A 16185-nucleotide genomic window follows, 5' to 3' on the forward strand; every position below is an offset into this window, starting at 1 on the left:
AAGCAAATATATTTCTCTACAGGAATAGCTCACGACACTGTACAAACTGGAAATTTCCCACAGCAATTCAGAATCATTAGGCTTTTCCATTATAGTTTCACAATCAGAAAGCATTCCAGAGCCTACCACAGCTCCAAATGAACTGCAGTATTCTCTAATTTGGGGGGATAGCTGACTAGGCTGGAGGACAGAAATAGTGTTCATGCTGGAGAAGAATAAGTAAAACATTTGAGCCCACTGAATCCATCAAACCACAGATATGGCAAAAAAGAAGAGAATAGAATGTGGACTAGGTTTTTAGAGCAACAGGCAAGGGCTCTTCCTACATAGCTAGACTACGCTTCCCGCAATGGATGCAGCAATGGCTGGGATGCACCTGAAGGAGGAAGATGATGATGATGCTAATGATAAGCTAATGTGATACTAGGTTGGTACAGACAAGATGTAAATCAGGAAAGCATGTAAAAGTAGAATATCAATTCTACTTGGATTGGACTTCTACTTGGACTTCTATTTGGATGTTGAGCAGCTCTAGAATTAGCTAAAACAGCAGAACAATTGTCACCTTGTAACCCAGAATTGATTCAGCTGGGATACTGTATGGGAAGTTGGAAGAGGAGCATTAGAATTAAGGTGCTCAAGTACAGAGATGGGAATCCATACCATAACTGTGACGTAGAGACAATGATATGGCAGGGATCGCTGTTTATGTTATTATAACAGCATATAAAGGGAACCTACAGGTCAGTACTTCTGAACCAGCTATGCTACTCCTCAGTCCAATTATTTGGATTGTTGAATACCTTGGACTCCAAAGTATTCAAGTCTTATTCTGGACCAAGTCTGTCCAGAATAAGACCACACTTATTTACAACCTAGTGGCAAATGAAAGTACATACCTAGCATGTGTTACTGAAACCTAGTTGAGCATCATGAGAAACATTGCCTTGCAAAGGACTTGCCCTCGAGTTTCAGGATCTACACCAATCTAAACACTAATATTTTGCAAAAGAAGCCCCATGCATGAAAGAACCACCCCAGAATGGCACACAAAGGGAGACCCTCAGTGGGATGTGAATGGAGACCCTGAATGATGTACAAATGGAGGCCCAGCTACACCAGTCTGAAAGTAGGTGCCACAAAAGAAGTCCCGTGATAGAATGCTGATGCTAAGTATGGTGAACATGGCAGCAACAGATAGGGCTGGACAGGGGGCAGCTGATGATGGCATTACTTTTGAACTTTCCTCCTGTCAGATTGAGGTTATAATTTTTAACTTAGCCTTTGTCCTACCAGTAACCAGGGCCTTTTTCTGCCAGGACTAGGTAAAGGCATAAAGTCTTGTACCAGATAAAACCAGCAAGTTGTCCCTAAATGAGAATCAAGACAGGTGACACTCTGAATAAAATAAAAATGTCAGAAACATTTCATGCCCATCTAACTTATTCTCTTATTTATTTCAATAGATGTGTTCTATACAGAAAAATCCCTTTGTATTCTTCCCTCTCAGATAATTTATTAATAAATACAACTGACATGAGCCCACATAGCTCCTAAATATGTTCATTATTTTTAAAGAACAAACATAGCCGTTAGAACCCATGTATCGTACCAGTCACAAGCATAACTGAAGGAGTACAAGCAAATGTCTACTACATGTAGAGCTTAAAGCAACTTACATGACATATTGCATGCCTGAATAGGTAGCCTTTGACTTAGGACCATAATGGAGCTTGAAAAGCCATTAAGCAAGGCACCAACATGATCATCTCACATAACAATCCCCATCCCTCCTCTCCCCGATGTGGTGGTTAAGCAACCTCATGGATTGTTAAGTAGAGCACAGGGTGCCTCTCAGATGAGAAGACCTAGTGCAGTAGAATTCACATCCAGGAAGAACAGCAGGCTGCTGCGTCCCTCAGCCTCTCTGCAAGCTTCACGGTTCTGTCCCAGAAGCAGATGACATTTCACAGCAGTCACAATTCGTTATGGCCACTCCCAAATTGGTGCCCACTTCTGACATAAAGCCACATGGCCCGCACTGTGCAAGAAGGATGTGCAGTGCAGTAACTGCTTCCAGAAGGAGATCTACAGTAAAACATAAGTGACTGATCAGTGATGGAGGGGTGAGGAATAGGGGTTGAACCCAGAGGGATTGGAAGCAGGCCCAAGGCCTATAGCAGTGGTGGTTAACCTTTTCGGCACCGAGTGCTGAAACTGGAGTGTGTGTGCGCACACCGGAGCACCAGAACCTGGAAGAGAGCAGCCGGCCGGTGTGCAAGCGCACAGTGGCCAGCTGCTCTTCCGGGTTCTGTCACACACATGCGTGCCGGCCAGCTGCTCTCTTCTGGGTTCCAGCACGCACACGCACACACCAGAACCTGGAAGTGAGCAGCTGGCCAGTGCGCATGCACACTAGACCAGCTGTCCAGCGCACATGTGCGCAATGGAACTCGGAAGAGCAGCTGGCAACAGCGTGCGTGCCCATAGGGACGACTCTGCATGCCACCTCTGGTACACGTGCCATAAGTTTGCCATCACGGGCCTGTAGGGACCCAATGGGGATGGGAAAGCAGGCCCAAGGCCTGCAGGGACCCAATGGGGCAGGATGGGAGAAGATAGACAGGGGACACTGAAGCGACCCTGCAGTCACTCATAAGAATAGTCAGATTACCAGGTATCCAGATTTTGTTCATGTGATCACCATGACTGTAACTTCCAAGCTAGGTCTTAAGTAGCTTTTCAGTGGTCCGATACAACTTTAAAAGAGTTGCTAAGCATTTGGTCGTAAGTCGAGGACTACCTATATGTATCTCCTGAGGCTCCTGAATCAATAGCTCATCGTAATAATGTTAAGGGAACCAAATATTTGGTTTGGAACCACAGTAATAGGCAAATATTCTTAATACATAAATAAATAAAACTACAATCTCTTGCCCACTAGAATTTGATACCTTACAAGATCATCTATTTTCCATTAAACATGATTATTCCTTCGCATATATAACTTAAGCTCTGCTAACAATGAAGGGAAAACAAAGGGGAAAATTCAGTTCCCCCTTCCAGCAGCATAATGGTTAACAACGGTAAATTTAAGAAGCAAACCGTTTACTGGAGAAATGTCTTATTTTGTGTAACAAAATAATTCCTATCCAACAGTTTATTCAGTTTCTTGAAAGAACACAGTGAAATAAATATTGAAAGCCACAAATACACGCACATAGGCACAAATGTAAATGCACACAGGCACAAATGTAAATGCACATAGACATAGTCTAACAATATTAAAGTACTATATATACAGTATGTCCAAGTAATGAAAGCAAATCTGCCATATTATCAATAAGAGACTGGGTATTTTAACAGTTTTGTTGCCATTACTCATTGACAAGATCTTCATTACATGTCATCAGTGACCCTGAGAAATGGACAAGAACATGAGCAGATATTTTTACTACAGTTACAAATTACCAGAAGTAATCTACATCTCCTTTTTAATAGGTTCTACTTTAGAGGGGGAAAATATACCATTATTAAATCTTGTTAAGGACTGATTTTGACATATTTAGTCAGAGATGTTCTTAAAACCAGCCTTCCCAGTTCACGTATCTCAAAATCTCTCGTTTCCTGGACTAGGACTAGGACTAGGACTAGGACTAGGACTAGGACTAGATTAGACTAGAATTCTTTATTGGCCAAGTGTGATCGGACACACAAGGAATTTGTCTTCGGTGCATATGCTCTCAGTGTACATAAAAGGGAAAAATATATTCATCAAGAATCATAAGATGCAACTTAGTGATAGTCATAGGTTACTAATAAGCAGTTAAATCATACTAGAAACAAATAAAACAATATAAATCATAAAGATGCAAGCAACATGGTTACAGTGATAAGTGGGAGGAGATAGGTAATAGGAAGGATGATAATAATAATAATAATAATACAGTCTTAATAATAATTTGGCAGTGTTGTGGGTATTAATAGCTTAGCAGAGTGATGGCATTTGGAGAAAAACCGTCCTTGTGTCTAGTTGTTCTGGTGTGCAGTGCCCTATAGCACCGTTTTGAGGGTAAAAGTTGAAACAATTTATGTTCAGGATGTAAGGGGTCTGTAGATATTTTCACAGCCCTCTTTTTGATTCATGCAGTATACAGGTCCTCAATGGAAGGCAGGTTGGTAGCAATTGTTTTTTCTGCAGTTCTAATTATCCTCTGAAGTCTGTGTCTGTATTGTTTGATTGCAGAGCCAAACCAGACAGTTATAGAGGTGCAGATGACAGACTCAATAATTCCTCTGTAGAAATGAATCAGCAGCTCCTTGGGCAGTTTGAGCTTTCTGAGTTGATGCAGAAAGAACGTTCTTTGTTGTGCTTTTTTGATGACGTTTTTGATGTTATGTGTCCATTTTAAGTCTTGAAATATGATAGAACCTAGAAACATGAAGTTCTCTACTGTGATACTAAAGGGATGCGGTGGCTCAGGGGCTAGGACGTTGAGTTTGTCAATTGAAAGGTCGGCAGCTCAACGGTTCGAATCCCTAGTGCTGCCATGTAATGGGGTGAGCTCCCGTTATTTGTCCCAGCTTCTGCCAACCTAGCAGTTTCGAAAGTAGAAAAATAGGGACCACCTTTGGTGGCAAGGTAACAGCGTTCCATGCGCCTTTAGCGTTGAGTCATGCCGGCCACATGACCACGGAGACGTCTTTGGACAGCGCTGGCACTTCGGCTTTGAAACGGAGATGAGCACCACTCCCTAGAGTCGGCAACGACTAGCATGTATGTGCGAGGGGAACCTTTACCTTTACTGTCTTGCCTAGTATTGTAAGAGGTGGTAATATAGGAAAAATCTACCACCATTTCTATGGTTTTGAGTGTGTTTAGTTGAAGATTGTTCAGGATGCACCACAAGGCTAGTTGTTCAACCTCCCGTCCGTATGCAGATTCATCACTGTCTCAAATGAGACCAATCACTGTTGTATCATCTGCAAACTTCAGTAGTTTAACAGATGGATCTTTTGAGATGCAGTCATTGGTGTATAGAGAGAATTTAAGATGGTGCACAGCCCTGGAAGGCTCCTGTGCTAAGTGTACAGGTATCTGATGTTATTTTGCCCAGCTTCACCTGCTGCTTCCTGTCTGTTAGAAAGCTTACGATCCATTTACAAGTGTGGTCAAGTAGAGCTAGCTAATTTAGTTTAGTTAGAAAAATATCTGGAATGATAGAATTGAATACTGAGCTGAAGTCTACAATGAGGACTCTTGCATAGGTCTTTGGAGATTCAAGATGTTGTAGGATGTAGTGCAGAGTCATATTAACAGCATCATCTGTCAATCTATTTACTTGGTAGGCAAATTGCAAGGGATCTAACAGAGGATCTGTAATGGTTTTCAGGTGGGCCAGCACTAGCCTTTCAAAGCTTTTTATAACTACAGATGTTAGAGCAACGGTTTGAAGTCATTCAGTTCTTGATGGAGTTTCTTCGGCACTGGGATGATAGTACAGCGTCTGAAGCAAGAAGGAACATAGCACATCTCTAGTGATTTATTAAAGATGGGGGTGAAGATGGGGGCCAGTTGGTCAGCATAAAGTTTTAAACAAGAAGGAGTTATCTTGTCTGGGCCTGATGCTTTTCCTGGCTAATGAGATGGAAAAGAGAGTTTTCAGCCTAGGCAAATATAGAAATCAGTTGCAAAATGTAATTATAGAGAAAGAAAGAGTCCAGTGGTTCATAAAACAATATATAGCCTAATATACTGGCTGGCAAAAGATCTTCAGAATATATTTTCATTCTTGCTTTTAAAAATCCTTTGACTCTACTTTGCCATGAACTTTATATGCCAGGAAAACTTGTGCTTTGAAATTATAAACTGGATGTACATTTCATACTTAGCCATAATGGAGTTTTTGTCACGTTTATTATTAATGTGGTTCCAAACTGTGCACCACAAGGGCCTGGGGTACTATAGCAAGCTCACAGGAATATTGTATGATTAAAAAAAAAATAGGGAAACATAGCAATATTCAACATCTGTCAATCACTGTGCAAATTGCTAGCCTAGAATTGCTGAGTTTCCTTCAAAAAGTTAAAATATCCCACAATGCCCCTCTGAGTTTGATGTTTACATTAAGCCTGTAATTCCCTTTGTATGTGCTGTAGGAACTATGGTTTACCATGAAAAAAATAATGAAACTTTAAGGGTGCCATGAACTGAAGGTTTGGCAATATCTACAGTACTTTACTTTGTTGCTAAAACTCAGATCTTACGGTTCTAAGCCATGATTCATGGCTTAGCAATACTTACGAAGCTTGCCCATCTGGATTTATTCAATAAACCATGGTAAACAACATTGTGATATATACTATCCGAGTCTTAAGTTACTGAATTGCAACTCTTGGATCACTTCTTCCACCTACAGAAAATAAGCAGATTAACTCTTTAAGAAACAGAAATTCTTTATAGTACCCCTTACTTTACTGAGTTCGTACTATTGATACAGATTACTCTGAAGGAAATAAGTTGGAAGTAGGGGGTCCTTGGTGCTCTCTGAGCTTGGTTGTTTTCTTGCAGCTGTTTCATTACCCAAACACCATCAATGTTTCAAACTGGAAGCTGTATCACAAATTATTCCATAATTGATCTTTCAGTTACCGGATTTCCATTAAACTGTATATGAAATATTCCAGTTTTATGCCACATCTTGCAAGGGCAAAGAGACCACCAACTTCTTCCTAGCAACACAGAGGTTTTTCAGATATAGGTAGGAAAGTAGTTTTCTATCCGTGTCAGAAAACACAATAAGCATAATGGCATAATTTACAATTTGGTTTGCTCAATTGAGCTGTTATAGTGCCTCTTCTTTCAAAAACAGATTGCTATGTCTACCTGTCTATCTATCTGTATAGCTCCCTATTTTCATAGTTATTTTATGTCCAAGTTAATTCATTATTTTCAGAGCGACAAGATCCCTGTCAATAACCCAAGTCAGGCCATGTAGTGAAATGTGACTTTGAAAAGGAACTTCAAGATCATTTTTAAATACTTCCTACAATATAAAACTCATCTGTGTTTTTTTTTGAAGAAGCCAACATCACTTCAAGAAAAGTCTGTTTATACTAATTTGTGAATGATGCAAGTATTCGTAAAGCTTCCTGATGTTTTCATTTAGCTTCTGACATTTCAGCAGTAAAGTAGCTACTGGGAAACTGTAGCTGGATACCTTTTCTTTAAAAGATCTCTTCTTCACACAGGAAACAAAAGTTGCCAAGTTTATTTTAAGTGTTTGATAACTCAAACAAAATTTTAAAAAAAGAAAAATGTATGCATGTGTTATTGTTGGCAATCATTTATTATGAACATGCTATCCAGCTATTTTCTCTGGAGTTTTATTTTTAAGTTGCTATAGAAACTACCTTACAGCACAAAACATATGTTATTCCTGCAGCAGATATTACCTACCCAAATAAACACAATATGAGCACAAACAACTTGTGGATTCTGGCTGTATCATCTGAAACAGTTTCTAATGTTATCAAACATCCGAAATAGTGAAGAGATCTTCTGGCAAACCATTTTCATGTGATCTACAGGTTCCTATAAAACTTCTAGATGCCAGTTTTCATGTCATTCCTACTCTCTTGCTCTATAGATTTGCTACCACACATTCCTAGGAGTCAACGACTCTAAGAAGTACAGATAGTCCTCAGCCTATGACAATTGAGCCCAAAATTTATGTTGCTAAGTGAGACAATTTGTTTTGCCTCATTTTTACAACTTTTCTTGACACAGTTGTCAAGTGAATCATTTTCAGTTGTTAAATTACTAACACGGCTATTCAGTGAATCTGGCTTCCCCATGACTTTGCCTGTCAGACAGTCACCAAAGCTGAGCACATGACTCCTGGACACTGCAACCGTCATAAATATGAACCAGCTGCTAAGCATCTGAATTTTAATCACATGACAGTGGGTATGCTGCAACAGTCGTAAGTGTGAAAAATGTTCATAAGTCACTTTTTTCAATGCCATTGTAACTTTGGTCACTAAACAAACTATTGTAAGTCGAGGATTACCTGTACAGTTATCTGCATAGTGCAGGGAAGTTCTTCCTCTTTGAAGACATATAGTAACACTGCTAATTTTGTAAAGGAGGACTAGAGGGGAGGATTAGGGCTGTAGTGTTCTTCCTTTCTCTACTACTTAAGTAAATCCTGGATCCAGTCCTTGCAATGCTAGCTGGAAATCCTAGCAAACAGAGAAACTTCATATTGTTTTAAAAATAAAAATTCTTGGTGTGAGTTAATTAATGTGTCTTGGAGCATGACTGTCAACTTCTGAACTTCACCAATCTTTGAAAACCCAAGAATATACTCACACTACTATTTCTATTCACCGTTTTGAATAGCAGTAGATCTCAAGCATCTACTAAGGATTTTCATCTTATCTACAAAGTACAGTAAAATAATTACCACTTCACAGCAAAAGGTTATATGAATCAACACTAAGAAAATATCTATGGAGATTCTCAGTCATCCAGGTCATGGTTGTCCCAAAGGTGCTTTTTTCAAAAGGCAACTGGACTTCGTTGATCCTTTGGGACATTAGGAAAATACTACCATTTCACAAAAAAGCTGGCATAATGGCAATGTTACTTCACATGATGTTTATTACTAACTAAAAGTCCTTCCAGATGACAGCACTGTCACATTGTTTAGGAAGGCTTATCATCCCACATAAACAGCAAAACCAAATGCTATCATCTAGTGAGCATTTATATTCGATTGATTGTGTGCCATCTAGTGATTGTCAGCTTTTAATGACCATGTACCGTAGATAGATTTTCTCCATGAACGTCTATATACATAGTGCAATACAGAAGGAGATAAGATGGACATTGCTAATAGCATTTGGCAGGAGGCTGAAATTCTTGCCCAGAATACTGAATGCATTGCTGTTACCTCCACTACACCGATACACTTCCAGTTTTGTTAATAATTCTCACTGCATTGAGTTTGTAACAGACCAAGGGAAGTGAGAAAAAGTGAGATAAGCTACAATGAATTAGAAAAAGTATGCTTATTTAAAATACATTCTAAATAGCACCTCTTTCAAAAATAAATTCAGTCTCTTTATAGCCACTTAAGATGTCATTTAAAACATAAGTGAAAGGAAAAAAATGAACACTTTCTTCTTTTCTTTCAGAGTTTAAGAGAACTACGCTCTGTGTCATATTTCAGAATAAAATTTCTAACAAGCTGCAAGATTTGACAGCAGAAAGGAAATGACTGCAGCAATCAGACGGGAAACAAAATTGCAAATAGTCTTTCAAGATGGAAAAAAAAAAATTTCCATGTCTTTTTTTTATACTAAGGCAGTGCTGGCCCCATGTGGAGTAGTGATGCAACTGGTTGCACACTCGCTGCTGTGAAATGGATAGGCTTGATATGGTTAGACAGGAAGAGATAGGCAAGCTACAGTGGAATTGACTGTCCACTGGGGCCGCTGTGCTTCTCTTTTAAAAAATAACTACAAATTCGGTTCACCTGAGAAAAAGCACACTCCAGAAAGCACTGAAAATGGTAGGGCAGGAATTATTTTCTTTTCAATTTAACAAATAGTAAATAATGCTTTCACAGGTATTAATAAATCTCTTAACAGATCAAACAATAACATGCATAAGGCGTATACAGTTCATTTGCTTTAAAACACAAGCAGAGAATGTATTTATGATGGACACCAAACATGTTATATACTGTATATATTAGTCAACAAATTTCAAGACATTCTTGCAAGTTTGTGTTTTATATTGTTAAGAGTAAAAAAAAAGGGGGGGAGGGAGGGTTAAGAGAATGTTTTCAAAATTAACCTTTGTTCAAAAATAATAATAATTTCTGCTCCAGATATCTCACCTGATCAGTCACTCAAACCCTGTGTCCTTATATCAAATTTATGGCACAGGATAGCCAGAAATATATTGTTTAAGGAACAGAATATTATTTTTTGAATGTAACAATGCAGATAAGAAAATGTCTAAAATATTAGTAGTTTGTGTAACTATGGCTAACAACTGTGGCACATCAACGAAGAGTAGCTGGAGTTGAGTAGATGAAGATGATGATGATGATGATGATGATGATCTACACAATAATGTGAAATTGCAGTTGTCTGTTCTTTGGCTGGTATTGCCTTCATATGCATCAAATTCCCAAGAACCTAGGATATTATAATGCATTGATGTACTAGACATGTAGTTTCAAGCACTACAGTTTTAATTGACCGATGGGAATTTTGTCATGGTGCATATTTTCCAATACCTTTTGGTAATGTACCCAGAATGCCAATAACCATAATCAGTTTATACTATAATCTTTCAACTTTGTTTTTCATCTCTTGATACTTTCTGATCTTGAGTTTATTCAAAGTATTTCAAGTTTATTACAGGCTACTCATAAACAAGAATCTGATCTACTAACAGTCAAGGCACATTGGCGCTAGAAAAGAACCAAAAGAATTAAAGGAGGACTGGATTTAGGTCTCTTGTGGAAGCAAAGCAACTGATGACATGTTTGATTCTACCCTACAGCTCAACCTGGTCAATCTTCTATAGAAACCATTTTTTTATCCTGAAGCAACATTAAAGAAAAAATGTCCCCAGCATACCTTGCATTCAAAAAATAAAATATTCATTTGATAAACAGTTATTTTTTTATCCTAGGTTATAAACCACCGTGTAAGGAAAATCAAATGTAACGTGATTTTTTTAGAACAGCTGAAAGGAAGGCCCAATTCATGAAAAAAAGAAACTGTAATGAGCGACAGATTCATGCTTTTTTCTCCTCACCTATTATATTAGGAAGACAAAATAAGTTAATCAGGGATGAAATGTAAAATTTGTTACTACCAGTTCTGTGGGCGTGGCTTGGTGGGGGGAGGTAATGTGACTGGGTGGGTGTGGTCAACTTTTTTTTTTTACTTTTAAAAGCATTTTTTTGGCGGAAGAAAAAATGCTTTAAAAAGTAAAAAAAAAACTTCTGATGATCGTGCAGCTCAGCTGGGGCGGGGGGGCCCAGGGATTTTTGCTGCGAGTTCTCCGAACCACCACCCGCCATCGCTACCAGATCGGGCAATCTGGTCTGAACCGGGAGCATTTCACCCTGAAGCTAATTCCTTATTATGACTAAAGTAAAACAAGAATGAACAAGGAATATCTGGCAATTCTTAACCAAGTTAAGATGGTTCCTGAACTACTACATGGTTAGGAATGGAAATAGCCTTTGGTGAAAAACACTTTTCCAAATTACTTGATGCAATTTGTCTTCCTGAACTGAACTGAATTCATATAAAAAGTCTACTTCATAGTAAAGGACATTCAAATATCCTATTTTATGAAAAAGCATCTAAAGAGAGTGTGGTGGCATGTCAATTCCCCCGGCACCTGGATGAAACTGTCTATCTAGACCCGTTCCAGTCCGGTTTCCGGCCCGGATACAGCACTGAGACGGCTTTGGTCGCGTTGGTTGATGATCTCTGGAGGGCCAGGGATAGGGGTTGTTCCTCTGCCTTGGTCCTGTTAGACCTCTCAGCGGCTTTTGATACCATCGACCATGGTATCCTGCTGCACCGGTTGGAGGGATTGGGATTGGGAGGCACTGTTTATCGGTGGTTCTCCTCCTATCTCTCCGATCGGTCACAGACGGTGTTGACAGGGGCAGAGGTCGGCCCCGAGGCGTCTCACTTGTGGGGTGCCGCAGGGGTCGATTCTCTCGCCCCTTCTGTTCAACATCTATATGAAGCCGTTGGGTGAGATCATCAGTGGCTTCGGTGTGAGGTACCAACTGTACGCTGATGATACTCAGCTGTACTTTTCCACACCGGGCCACCCCAACGAAGCTATCGAAGTGCTGTCCCGGTGTCTGGAGGCCGTACGGGTCTGGATGGGGAGAAACAGGCTCAAGCTCAATCCCTCCAAGACAGAGTGGCTGTGGATGCCGGCATCCCGGTACAGTCAGCTGCGTCCGCAGCTGACTGTTGGAGGCGAGTCATTGGCCCCAATGGAGAGGGTGCGCAACTTGGGCATCCTCCTGGATGAACGGCTATCTTTTGAAGATCATCTGACGGCCGTCTCCAGGAGAGCTTTTTACCAGGTTCGCCTGGTTCGCCAGTTGCGCCCCTTTCTAGACCGGGATGCCCTATGCACGGTCACTCACGCTCTCGTGACGTCTCGTCTGGATTACTGCAATGCTCTCTACATGGGGCTCCCCTTGAGGAGCACCCGGAGACCCCAGGTAGTTCAGAATGCGGCTGCGCGGGTGATAGAGGGAGCCCCTCAGGGCTCCCACGTAACACCTCTCCTGCGCAGACTACACTGGTTGCCTGTGGCCTTCCGGGTGCGCTTCAAGGTTTTGGTAATGATCTTCAAAGCGCTCCATGGCATAGGGCCGGGCTATTTACGGGACCGTCTGCTGCTACCGAATACCTCTCACCGACCCGTGCGCTCTCACAGAGAGGGACTCCTCAGGGTGCCGTCAGCTAGGCAGTGCCGTCTGGCGACACCCAGGGAAAGGGCCTTCTCTGTGGGGGCTCCCACCCTTTGGAACGAGCTTCCCCCAGGACTTCGTCAACTTCCGGACCTCCGAACCTTTCGCCGCGAGCTTAAAACTCATTTATTCATCTGCGCAGGACTGGACTAGATTTTAGATTTTAAATTTAAATTGGTTTTAATGGGTTTTATTATGTATACTGTTATTTTTAATTATTTGGCTATTTGGAATACGTTTTTTAATGGATGTTTTATTTTGTATCTATATGTATTTTTATCTGCCTGTAAACCGCTCTGAGTCCCTAGAGAAATAGGGCGGTATATAAATACGAAAAAATAAATAAATAAATAAATAAATAAACAATTCTGTATTTTTTTATTTTAAGAACTGAGTGGAAGAAACTAACAAAATAGATTTTAAACCTCTCTTGATCAGGGGTTCCAGATTTATTCGTGTTTAACAGATTTTGGGACTTGAAAAATGCTTAATGCCCTTGCTCTAGAATCTGCTAAAGAAAAGGCCACATTTTTATTACAGTTCATGCTTACCAGAATTTTTTGGTTGTTTTTTTTTAAATATGGAAGGTTTAATATTGTGGGTCAACTACTCGAAAGCAACTGCAATTGCTTATGAAAGTGATTGACTCACTCAGTGTTGCGATATCCTGCATTAACTCATGTTCTCATTGTTCTGCATTCTTCTCTTTGTAAATTTTGCTTATTGAACAAACCATGGCTGACCTGAACTGAATTGGACTAGCAAAGAGCCAGAGCAGGCATAAGCTTTCCAGGATGTAATTCTCAGGTATGGTGTGGAAAAATGAATAAAGCAGTTATGAAAATATCCCAGGCCCTAATTATACTGAAATCGAGGTTCACCTTGAGACTTTTTCTCCCTCTCCTATGATGAAACAGACTTCCACTCTCTCTTCTGAGCAGGAGTGTCTCATTTTAGGTGGTTTATGATCTTGCCAGAATGAACTCTCAATATGTGAAATAGACACTTGTTGGAAACAGACTGATCAATACCTTCCTGCAATAAATTTGGATCAAAATGTAGTCTCTATGTTCCTGATTCGATTACTAACTATGGTTGAGAAAATTTATAGCTCCCAAGTTGTAAAGAACTCTTGACGTTTGAAAAATTAGAAGAAAAATTTCCAACCAATCTCTGGAGCAAAGGATTATCAAAAAGGCTTGCAGCAGAATATTTCAGAAGAAAACGGAACACCTATTGGAGCAGATAAATGTCTTTTTGTGTATACGGTTTCTTTTCATGGACATGACAGATAAATTAATAGTCCAGAGATCTACCTGCTCTCTTAAATTGCAAAGACAAAAAAATGATTTAGAGAGTTTAAGGTGATGGAGCAGACCTGAACATGGAGCACAAATCCAGTTTAGTGTAATGGTTAAGGCATCAAGCCAGAAATTGGGAGACTGTGACTTCTGGTCCTACCTTAAGCATAAAGCCAGCTTGGATGACCTTCGGACAGTCATTCTCTCTAAGTCTTAGATAGCAGGAAATGGCAAACTACTTCTGATATCTTGCCAAGAAAACTGCAGGGACTTGTCCAGGCAGCCTCCAGGAGTCAATAATGATTCAAAGCCACCAGTACGAATATAAATAAGTAGAAGGAAAACGAATGACAGAAAGCAAAGAATAGATTTCTCAGGCATGTGGAGTTCAATAATACAGAAATAAGGCTAATGTAACTGATATTGCGGTGTGCAGCTTAAAGCAGCTACTTTGAAAAAAGAGAAAGATTGGAAAGCAAAGTTTTCCGTGGGACCCCTTAATTGACTAACTGGAGAGCCGTATCAAGAAGTGGCCTATTTTGATGCAATTTATCAAAAATCATGAAAATATAAGTGGAAGGGCCAAAGATTTCACCACAGGGCCAAAGAGAAAAACTGAACATTTAATAACTATGCCAAAGCATGGGTTTTTTGTTTTTTTGCTTTGAACAAAGTGCTGTCAAATCAATGTTTTATTTTTCATGTTGCTAACTTTGGAAGAAATTGATTGCAACCTTGGAGAGCGAAATAGGCACTGACAGAGTTAAATTACAGACTCTAAAACAGCAAATGGAACAAGCATGCCTCTTGGTTATTTTCTTCCCAATTATTCTCAGAGTTAGTACTGGGGTCAATCCTTAACTGATGAAGAATAGAATTTGGCTCTGGCATGAACATCCCACAATCATCCTTCCATAATACCAACTATAGTAATTGTCAGGGCAAAGGGTAATGTTTAGAAAGAAACTCACTTAAACATTTGGATTTAGAGACTGCTGAAGCAGTTGTTCAACTTTTAACAGCAGTCAGTTTCTGCAGCACTGCCAGAATAAAAGGAGTGTTTTCTTTTCTTTGATGCAAGTCATTCAAAATGGAGAAGCATTCTGAGAAGTAATAAAGCCAATGTGCTCCTTTTCCATATTCCAAATAAAAAGAATGACATTGATTAGCCGGATGGCTGATACAGTCATTTTTGTTGATTGTCAATTTTTTACTTTTACAAAACACTATTTAGGAATAAAATGAATTATGACGCATATGCATCTTTAATAACAATATTTATATTTTTATTTGGGGAAAAATAACCAGAATGAAGTTATTAGTATAATTTGAGAGCTGATGATCATTGTTCAACAATATCATGGCAGAAATATTTTTCTAAATGTTCACAGTACTGAATTGGATTGAACTGAAACCGACCGAACTCTTCTGACTTTATAAGTAAATGCGCTAGATATTAAAATCATTCAGTTTTTAGTGAATATGAAAAATATAATATAAATATAATATAAAAATATAACTATTTGTTTCACATAGTATGTACCATCTAAACTGAAATCTATACCTTACTCCAAATGCTGAAGCATATTTATTCAGGTTATAGCAAACAGCAAGAATGTATTTTTATTCAAAATATTATAACCTTCTTCAGTCTTTTTGAACAGTGTTTTCAATCATTATTTAAACCAAACCTACCATTTCTTATTTTATCTAAATGGGATTTTAAAAGTTGTTCTGTTTCTAACTTCATTCTCCCTTTAACTAATTGTCCAAAGAGAGGAAAATACTTGTTTTGACAAAGGATGGCAGGTTCCTTTCAGAAAATTCTTAGTGGACAAAAAGATTTGAAACAGTGTGTATAGTATTGCTAGAGACTGGTTGCAGCTTGCTGTGCCTTGCACAATGGCGCACACAAAGATTTAGAATAAAATAATTCATCTAATCTTTATTTTTTGTTGAATATGTACAAAATTATTGACGTGCTTAGAAATTATCTTTTTTCGGTTCACATCAATACTGCTACAATTCATTTTTACTTCATAGAGCTCCCCTTTGTGGAAAATAAACAATACTGCAGATTGAATGCTAGGTTTCTTCCTGATATTATATTAATTAGTTTACTTCCTCAGAACGATATAGGATATTGATATATTTTATGGAAAACATTCATGTCAAATAAAGTTATCCAATGAGAAGGAAAGCATACAACTATCTATACCCAACAATAAGAAAGCAAAGATTTATTCAATTATTACTGAATCCTCCAAAATGTTCAATGCGCATTTAAATGAGTGATGTAAATTATATATATTCTTGTGGCAACACGCCTTTTAAGAATATGAAAAAAA

The 16185-nt window shown here is 39.1% G+C and overlaps 1 protein-coding gene across 4 annotated transcripts in view; it reads right to left on the reverse strand.

Annotated features, from left to right (window-relative positions):
* The window catches only part of FARS2 (phenylalanyl-tRNA synthetase 2, mitochondrial), a 244977-nt gene that overhangs the window by 222137 nt on the left and 6655 nt on the right, over nucleotides 1-16185 (reverse strand). For 2 of the 4 annotated variants that reach the window (XM_058178117.1, XM_058178118.1), the window contains exon 1: nucleotides 13998-14021. The exons of the other annotated variants lie outside the window; for them this stretch is intronic. In XM_058178117.1, the coding sequence (XP_058034100.1) occupies nucleotides 13998-14006 (9 nt within the window). In that variant the 5' untranslated portion in view covers nucleotides 14007-14021. Of the gene's footprint in view, nucleotides 1-13997; nucleotides 14022-16185 lie in introns of those variants that run through there. 4 annotated transcript variants of the gene reach the window in all.

The sequence above is a fragment of the Ahaetulla prasina genome, chromosome 3 (assembly GCF_028640845.1).
Source record: "Ahaetulla prasina isolate Xishuangbanna chromosome 3, ASM2864084v1, whole genome shotgun sequence".
Lineage (NCBI taxonomy): Eukaryota > Metazoa > Chordata > Lepidosauria > Squamata > Colubridae > Ahaetulla > Ahaetulla prasina.